Source organism: Anneissia japonica, unplaced genomic scaffold (assembly GCF_011630105.1).
Source record: "Anneissia japonica isolate Jap-2015-1 unplaced genomic scaffold, ASM1163010v1 scaffold284697_len431725_cov185, whole genome shotgun sequence".
In the NCBI taxonomy this organism is placed as follows: Eukaryota; Metazoa; Echinodermata; class Crinoidea; order Comatulida; family Comatulidae; genus Anneissia; species Anneissia japonica.
This window is the reverse complement of record NW_022717350.1, coordinates 152,738-162,087: the sequence shown is the minus strand read 5'-3', so window position 1 is coordinate 162,087 and position 9,350 is coordinate 152,738. Positions and strand designations below refer to the sequence as shown.

The 9,350-nt window shown below is 37.0% G+C and overlaps 1 protein-coding gene across 1 annotated transcript in view; it reads right to left on the bottom strand.

The window, feature by feature from the left end:
- Nucleotides 1-374: 374 nt before the first annotated feature.
- Nucleotides 375-9,350, bottom strand: part of LOC117110188 — a 42,881-nt gene continuing 33,905 nt past the window's right edge. The window contains exons 69-79 of the mRNA XM_033252811.1: nucleotides 8,998-9,196; nucleotides 8,252-8,368; nucleotides 7,650-7,895; nucleotides 7,234-7,377; nucleotides 5,004-6,923; nucleotides 4,402-4,526; nucleotides 3,829-4,057; nucleotides 2,991-3,110; nucleotides 2,389-2,609; nucleotides 1,823-1,900; nucleotides 375-1,020 (exon numbers count right to left, since the gene is read on the bottom strand). Of these exons, the coding sequence (XP_033108702.1) occupies nucleotides 934-1,020; nucleotides 1,823-1,900; nucleotides 2,389-2,609; nucleotides 2,991-3,110; nucleotides 3,829-4,057; nucleotides 4,402-4,526; nucleotides 5,004-6,923; nucleotides 7,234-7,377; nucleotides 7,650-7,895; nucleotides 8,252-8,368; nucleotides 8,998-9,196 (3,486 nt within the window). The 3' untranslated portion in view covers nucleotides 375-933. The remainder of the gene's footprint in view (nucleotides 1,021-1,822; nucleotides 1,901-2,388; nucleotides 2,610-2,990; nucleotides 3,111-3,828; nucleotides 4,058-4,401; nucleotides 4,527-5,003; nucleotides 6,924-7,233; nucleotides 7,378-7,649; nucleotides 7,896-8,251; nucleotides 8,369-8,997; nucleotides 9,197-9,350) is intronic.

Sequence of the window (9,350 nt, the reverse complement as noted above, 5' to 3'; positions counted from 1 at the left end):
CATAAATAAATACATATATATATATATATATATACACATATATATATACATATATATACACATACATATTGTATTACCTGGCTTAATGTTTCTGAGGTTTTCCCAGATGTCAAAAGTATATTATATATTGCCGATATCCCTCTCCGAGTTCAACTTATCGTAATCTAAGCCGGTCTCACACTGCCGCCGCCGACGATCGACGAGGAGAATACGACGGTCAGCTCAGTCTGCCAACAGCAATCAGCAGATAACGTCGTATCGTCTAGCGCCTCTAATTGTTTTGTACATGTGTAGATGATTAGTATCTGTCTTATTATGACGCATATTGAAATACGACTATTAAATTATATTCATCACTATTCCTTATTCACAAGTAGAATATAATTGTTTTATCGTGATTGACGTTTCATTAAAATCTCGATATTTCTCCATTAAACATTGATGTAAGGCCTAGCCTAGTCCTGTAGATGTTTTAATAGAAAGTTCCATAGGCCTGATGTTTTTATCGATATTGATGATTAAAAAACAATATTGGAAGAAATATCCAAATTTGGCCCTATACTATTACAGTATATCTCTCGGAATCTAACTCGCAGTTCTTCATTACACAATCTCGAAATGTTCTGTACATAGTGCTTTCATAATTATGAAGCATGGAATTAAAAATATATATACTTGTAATATAAGTTTTGCAAGTAGTATTGAAAAGTTAAATAAACCTTCCGTTACTTTATTGTAATATTAAAAACACCAAATAGACGTGACCGGTCGGTAGTAAAATACTTAAATAGGATTAACAATTGTTAAACACAAAACATGACTGAACAAACAGTTAAATATTAATTTATGTAAATACAATTCAGATCCTCAAACAACAAATGAGTCACTTCGTTTACTATACACCATGACTGCTTATCACAATTTGTTGACGAGTTAATGTCGGTTGAAATTCTTCCCTTGGTAACTATCCCACACAACGCCATCACCATTATTTGGTCTTCCTTCGGTGTAATAACGACCCTATTAAACAAAACATATATTTTATTAAATTTATAAATTTATATTTCACAGTGGGATATAATCAGGCCTATATAGAGAAGAAACAAGAAAGATATAGGCCCTTATTCTCGAATAGTCTTGTTAGAGGTTGTTTGCATGATGCACTATTACAAATCCAACTATTATTATTATTAGTCCTGGTTTAAATCCAGATTGAGTCCTGAACTAAATTTAGACCTGGACTAAAGTTAGTCCGCTTTTGAAAATACGAGCCATAATGTCTATTTTACGCTTATAAAGATGGACAACAAATGTATTATTTGAATTGATTTTATTATAAATTAGTTTTCAAAGGTAGGCTAATGGTAATGGCGATATACTTATAAAGCACATACTACAAATAAATCCATCAATAAGACCTTCCCGTTAAGCCCCGCGTTTTAGATAGCAGCAGCAGGGAGCTTTCGATTTGCGCGACGACGCAACGCTAGAACGGTTCACTGCCTGACCGTCCTATACGTTCTCTGCACAACGTAGGTTCGGTCAAATTCCATCCTAGAATCTACGCGACGAGGAGCATGCGTTCTCGCATGCTCAGATGACTTTATAGGGAGCATTCGATTACCCGACGGCAGTAGGACGTATAACGTATAACATAAAGTCATCTGTGCATGACGTCATTACGTTCGACGTCTTACCCTTGTTGTGAAATCGAAACTCACTATTGTTGCTAAAGTCACACAAAACTGGAAAGAATTCTGGTTGCAGTTGTAGAGTAAGTTAGTGCCGTTATGAATATAACATTATTTTTTATTAAACTTACCATGCCTTCAGTTCCTGATACAACATAAGGCCGCATTATATTTCTACTATAGCTTCTAAAACTGTTATACCCATCATCCTATAGTAAATTTTAAAAAAATCCATGTTATAACAGATTTATGAACATGTGTATTTCAAGTCCTAGATACAGATAGGCGCAAAAATCACGGTGAGAGATGCGAATACTACAAAAAATGTAAAGCTTTGTTTCCATAAATTGCTACGCTGTCGCTTTAAAGACCCGCAGATCTCTAAAATAATACCTGGATTGCAATCGACGCATTATGTTGGGGAGCTCGAGCATAAAACGTCATAAATACGTCATCACAGCGCAAAACTTTTAAACCGGCGCGAAGGGCACCAACAACTGTAAACTGCACACGCCGGCACAATGATTAGCCGTTGAGCAATCCAGCTATTATAGTAGAGATTTTCAACGCAATCATTGTTAGATCACTACATCCAATAAAGGTATTTTAAGCCTACTGTGTGTATTCTACTATACGCTAAAGATTGCTTTGGAAAGAAACGTGCCACGTGAGAACAAGAAATAGATTATGTACTTACATCTCGATCTGAGGTATAAAAGATTCTATTTTGGTAATGAGCCATCTTTTCGGAGGACTCGGATGCTGTGTCATCGTCACGAAACGACGTTTTATAAAACAAGTCGCTTTGATGTCTTCGACGTTTGTTAACCACAGATATGATGAAGGCAATGAAAACGGTAAGCAGCACCAATACAATAAAGGCAGAAATACCAATGATTATGTAAATCACCGTATCCGCTGAAAGACAAACAATGTTATGTTTAGTTTTTTTTTTACGTCTTCGTTTGTGACAACCAAATAAAAACTACCTGATCTGGATATTATTCTAAGCATATAGTTAAAAATAATTTTTAAGTATTCTATTCTTCGTACTTATTTTTCTAGCATCCCAATCAAACCATTGACCAATCAGAACAGGGCCAGGAAAATACGTACGTTTATGCTGTCGAACCTTAGCAATAATGTTCAAGAGGCAGGCCTCAGTGAAATGGTCCGTTTAGTCATTCGAATTTAATTAAACTACAACTAATCTCGTGCTTATCTTCCATCCTGCTAAAGGTGATTGCACTGCTCAACATTACATCTTCAAGCTACATATCGTTTTTTAAATGTACTTACTTTTTTTGTTTTGACACTTGTTGCCATTGTAGCCTTCTTGACATGCGCATTTCGGTGGTTGTTCACTGTCATCACAAGTTCCCCCATTTTCGCAATAATCAGTTTCACAAGTAACTCGTTCTAACATAGAAATAATGAATTTCATATCCGAATTATACATCCGATTTAAATGACTAGTATAGACAGAATGTAATATTACTTTTAACTCTCATGGAATAATTAATATCCAGGTATGCTATTGGTATTATAGGACTTATTCGACTGGTTCATTTCGTTGAGTACGAATTTTCGTCGAGTATTTTTTTCATTCGACTGGTTTGTAAAATAGACTTCCTTGACAACGAAAATTAACGTAACCAGAATGCGTTAATCAGCGTTAAGTTATGCACGTAACTTTAAAAATATATGGCCGATTGGTCAGTTTAGCAACAACATTTGCGTTAATATAATTTAGATTAAATTTCAGAAAATAAAAATTATAATATTTACCCACATTAAAATCAAAACATAAATGTAGGCTAACAGAATTCAAAAATTGGATGAACACATTTTTTTACGAAAAACCCATACTGCCACAATCTGAAGCAGCCTTGATTACGCAGCGTGTATCGCGGTAACTATGCAGCCATTTTGTTTTGTCGAGTATTTACAAGTTTTCTATTCGACTGGTCGTCTTCGTTAAGTAGGATTTTACCACTGCTGCGCAGGTGGAAGTGGTTTAACGAAGAACGACTCGTCGAATACGGCCATAGGTTTGCGTTAATTCTATAAAAAAATAAATAAATAAATAAACCCGTATCACAGTAGTATGTTTAGTAGTAGTAATAAAGTTTCTTACGTTCAACAGTAACTGAAGAAACATCAACTGCGAAATCTGTGTTGGGTAGTGAACCACCTGAATTATCAATTGAATTAGTCAGCACAAGTTGAAGGTTGTCAGTAGTAGCGGTGTTTTCAGGAAATATTACTTCAACATTTGCAATTATGCTTCCAGACAAAAATTCCAGAACAGAGCAACTTTGGGTAGACCTGGATATTTCATCACTTTCGTCATATATTCTTGTAACCTTAGTAACAAAAATGAAAGTGTTCAATAATTATGTTTAAATTATATTCTTCATGGTGCTTTCCACTATTTTATTGCAGTTTCCGCTGTCATGTGCACGATGGTTATTTGACAAAACAAAAGGTCACCAGTTGGTTTTGTTTGGCGAATTTGATCATAAAACATTATAGGAGATCATATAATAAAAATAATCATCAAACAGCTCTCCTAGAAAGTAAAATTCCTAATTTTCCGAGGGCACCTTGCTCTGTTCGCAAGAGATAACCGGGCCCTCCCAACTTTCAAACCGTGCCACCACCTATGATCAGTAATGTAAGTTACATAAACCACCACCATTTTACTCACAGCACTACATATCGAATCCTCATACTCTATAAACAAATCACTGGTTCGATCTGATAACTCATCTGAATATTGTGCCTCTTGACCACCGATACTTGTTATCGTCATCTGTACTCCGAAACTTTCATCTGAAGCAAACAATCAGATAGTTAAGGCAAATTAGTAAGAATGGTAACAAGTGTTCTATTGTTATTGTAAGAGATTGGAAAAGTATTGTAAGTGACGGATGTTTAATAAGTGCTAACTCTATCATTATTTTTGATTGTTCGATAAAGCACCATTTTGATATCGTTGCCTATAAGTGTTATGTCAATAGATTTCCCAAATACTAAATTTATTTGCCATTTGACAATTACTGTAACATAATATATAAAACATTTAGTACTTTAAATACTAGTTTATTTGACAGTACACTAGCTTTCGTGCACACAGTGCACTTCTTCAGGTGAAGGAGCACTGTGTGCACGAAAGCTAGTGTACTGTCAAATAAACTAGTCCTTAAAGTATTAAATTTTTTTGAGTTTTATTTTCTATTACGTCAAGCTAGTACGGCTCATCTATTTTTATTTATTATATAAAGATCATATTGGAATTTGATGTCAGACCTGTCGTTACATCTGCTGATGTGGTTGGCCTGGCCACTGTTATTATAGCTTCTGCTGTAGTTGTAACATCTACTGCTGTCACATCTGCTGTGGTGGTTGACCTAGTACCTGTTGTTATACCCCCTGCTGTGGTTGGTATAACCCCTTTTGTTACAGCTGCTGCTGTAGTTGAGGCAGCAGCTGTTGTAACATCTACTGTTGTGGTTAACCCATCACTTGTTGCAAGCTTTTCTGATGTTGTTAACTCAACAACTGCAGTTACAGCCACTGTTGTGGTTAGCATGGCTGCTGTTGTTATAGGTACTTTAGTGGTTCGAGCATTAACTGTTGTTACACCTGCTGCTGCTGTTGTCGGCCCGGCACTTGTTATGTCTGCCTGTGTGAGTGGGTTATTATCTGTTGTTACATCTGCTGCTGCAGTTTGCTCGGTAACTGTTGTTACAGCTGCTGATGTGGTTAACCCGGAATCTGTTGTTATATTTGCTGATGCGGTTGGCCCATCAATTGTTGTTACATCTGCTGATGTAGTTGAACCGGCAACTGTTGTTACATCTGCTGATGTGGTTGACCCGGAATCTGTTGTTACATGTGCTGATGTGGTTGACACAGCATGTGTTGTTGCATCAGCTGATGTGGTTGGTCTGGCATCTGTTGTTACATCTGCTGATGTGGCTGGCTCGGAAAGTGTCGTTGCATCTGCCGATGTGATTGGCTCCGCAACTGTTGTTACATCTGCTGATGTGGTTGGTCTGGCATCTGTTGTTACATCTGTTGATGTGGTTGGTCCGGCATCTGTTGTTACATCTGCAGATGTCGTTGGCCCGGCAAATGTCGTTACATCTGCTGATGTAGTTGGCTCGCCGCCTGTTGTTACATCTGCAGATGTGGTCGGCCCGACAAATGTCGTTACATCTGCTGATGTGGTTGGCTCGGCAACTGTTGTTACATCTGCTGATGTAGTTGGCTCGCCTGCTGTTGTTACATCTGCTGATGTGGCTGGCTCGGCACCTGTCGTTATATCTGCTGATGTGGTTGACACAGCATGTGTTGCTGCATCAGCTGATGTGGTTGGTCTGGCGTCTGTTGTTACATCTGCTGATGTGGTTGGCCCGGCATCTGTTGTTACATCTGCAGATGTCGTTGGCCCGGCATCTGTTGTTACATCTGCTGATGTGGTTGGCTCGGCATCTGTTGTTACATATGCTGATGTGGTTGGCCCGGCATCTGTTGTCACATCTGCTGATGTGGCTGGCTCGGCAACTGTCGTTACATCTGCTGATGTGGTTGACCTGGAATTTGTTGTTACATCTGCTGATGTGGTTGACCTGGAATTTGTTGTTACATCTGCTGATGTGGTTGACCCGGAGTCTGTTGTTGCATCTGCTGATGTGGCTGGCTCGGCAACTGTCGTTACATCTGCTGATGTAGTTGGCTCGGCAACTGTTGTTACATCTGCTGATGTGGTTGACACAGCATGTGTTGTTGCATCAGCTGATGTGGTTGACACAGCATGTGTTGTTGCATCAGCTGATGTGGTTGGTCTGGCATCTGTTGTTACATCTGCTGATGTGGCTGGCTCGGCAACTGTCGTTACATCTGCTGATGTGGTTGGCTCCGCAACTGTTGTTACATCTGTTGATGTAGTTGGCTCGCCATCTGTTGTTACATCTGCTGATGTGGTTGGCTCGGCATCTGTTGTTACATCTGCTGATGTGGTTGGTTCGGCATCTGTTGTTACATCTGCTAATGTGGTTGGATCGGTATCTGTTACATCTGCTGCTGTGGTTGGGTCATCATCTGTTGTTACTGCTGACGTGGTTGGCCCGGCAACCGTTGTTAAATCTGATGCTGTGGTTGGGCCATCAACTGTTGTTACATTTGCTGACGTGGTTGGCCCGGCAATCGTTGTTACATTAATTTCTGTTTTTTTGAAAAATCAAATATCGTAAGTTCACCTAACGTATTGCACACCAGTTTAACACATTTCTTATATAATTATTTAAAATTGTTATTCCTATTTGATTGTTATATTCATAATACACTATAATATTTTATTTATAATTAATATAGATAGGCCTATTTTTTTAAATAATTTTGGTAATTATTCACCATACTACCTATGCACAGTCCCCTACTGAAAATGGTGGCAGGGAAATACTGATACGTCACATGACACCAACTGTACAGTAGGCCTATACTCATTAAACTTAAAAGTAAGTTAAGATTTTACCTGTACACTTTCCATATGTTGCACTTCCACCTTCTTCGTTAATAAAGCCTTCATTGCAGGTGCAAAAATAGGATCCGATTAAGTCCATACATGAAGCATTTTCATCGCAGTCATTAATTTCTCCCAAAGAACATTCATTAATATCTGTGGAAAATACATTACTTCAGCATTTACTTTATTGCAATATACGCTGTGGATATTGTTCCGACGATTTAACACAATTCCAAGGTGTTAATTGGTGGAGTCGGTTTGTTCTGATCTTATAAGCATCTCTATCTTAATGCACTACATGTCGGAACAATCCATTTCCATAGTTTAGTAAGGCTCGACCGTAGTAGATTTATATTATGTTATTTTATTTAATATTTCAACAAACTCGACGCTAGCCACTACAGTAATTGAAAAATATTTCTTACTTTCACAGATGATACCAGTTCCATTGAATCCATCATTACATAAGCACGAGTACGACCCTTGAGTGTCATTACACGTCGCCTGCGCATGGCAATCGTGCGTGTTTTCAGCACATTCATCAATATTCACACAACTTGAAAATCCATTTCCACGAAAGCCATCAATACAGTTACACTGGTAGGATCCAGGGATGTTTGTACATTCGGAATTCTCGGTGCAACTATTGGTCTCGTTGCATTCATTAATATCTGAATATGAACATTAAACACTGGAATTTATGGTTTTATAATCATCATTTTTATTACAGGTATTATTATTTATTTAGGTACAATGAATTCAGCTAAGCTACAAGGCTAGTATACACACATCCCAAAAAAAAAAGCTCATATGCGCCGAATTCGGTGCAAATTGATTCCTCGCGAGGCTAGCACACATATTTTTCTGAGATTATTGACCTTACGAAGCTGGATGGATTTCGTACATCATTTTATTGTATTAAATGAAAAGTATACATCAATATTTAACAGAACAAGTAAGACAAAGGGCAAAAAAGCTTTCACGTGTCGAGTTTTGAACATATAAATTCGATTTCATTGGGCTTTACCTTCACATGCTATTCCATCGCCTTCGAATCCATTTGCACATGTGCAGACGTAACTCCCTGGAACATTAGCACAAGTTGCCATGGAATCACATGGCGTATCAGAGCACTCGTTGATATCTGTAAATTAAATTATGCTCATCATAATATTATAATAATAGTCGACTTATATAGCGCATATTACTGAGACCTCTATGCGCTTAACATAAACATGAAAAAAAAAACAGACCAAGAAAGTAATACAAATCTAACCCTAAAGACATGCTAATTCTACTCCTTAAACTAAGCATGGTTACAATGACTCCGGGGGAGCTCATCCGCCCTTTCTTATATATTTCATCATGATCATAGAAACATTACATTTATCTAAGTACTTGATTCAATGAGTACTATGATTGAAATTAAACACATTTAAAAATAAAAACAATAGGCCTATTGTGTTCACCTAAATGTTGTTTTTTATTTATTAATAAATATGGTTAAATTATTTTAAAATATTTGTATTGATTTATATTTTTTAATTGTTGTAAAATTTACATATTAAACTAGGTAATGAGTTCAGATACTGATACCTATATACTATTTTATTGTAATTGATGAGTCAAGTAACCAGTCCAAACTCCTCTCTACTACTACTTCACATAAAGAGTCCTACTAATAAAAGTAGTGTTTGTAGGTCTATATATTTATAGCATTATTTTTCAAGATCTAGTTGGCTTCACCGGGTTTGTTTAACTAGTTCAACTCACCAAAACATATTACACCTGTGCCAGTAAAGCCATCATAACATTCACATGTATAAGAACCGTCTGTATTAGTGCAAAAGCCATCGTCACTGCAAACTTCATAATCACAAGTCTCGTTTCCAGAACAATATAGCCGAATATGATCACATTCGTCAACATCTATATAAAGATATAAAATGCACAAATGTTGAGACGGACGGTTCTATTTTCTTTTTTCTTCGTGGGGTGCTCTACTAGGAAAATGCCAATCAGTCGGTTTAGCCAGGTAAGTATTTTTGAAATAGACTAAATAAACCAATGTAAGAAGTGATTCATGTTTATATATGTATATATATACATATATATATATATATGTG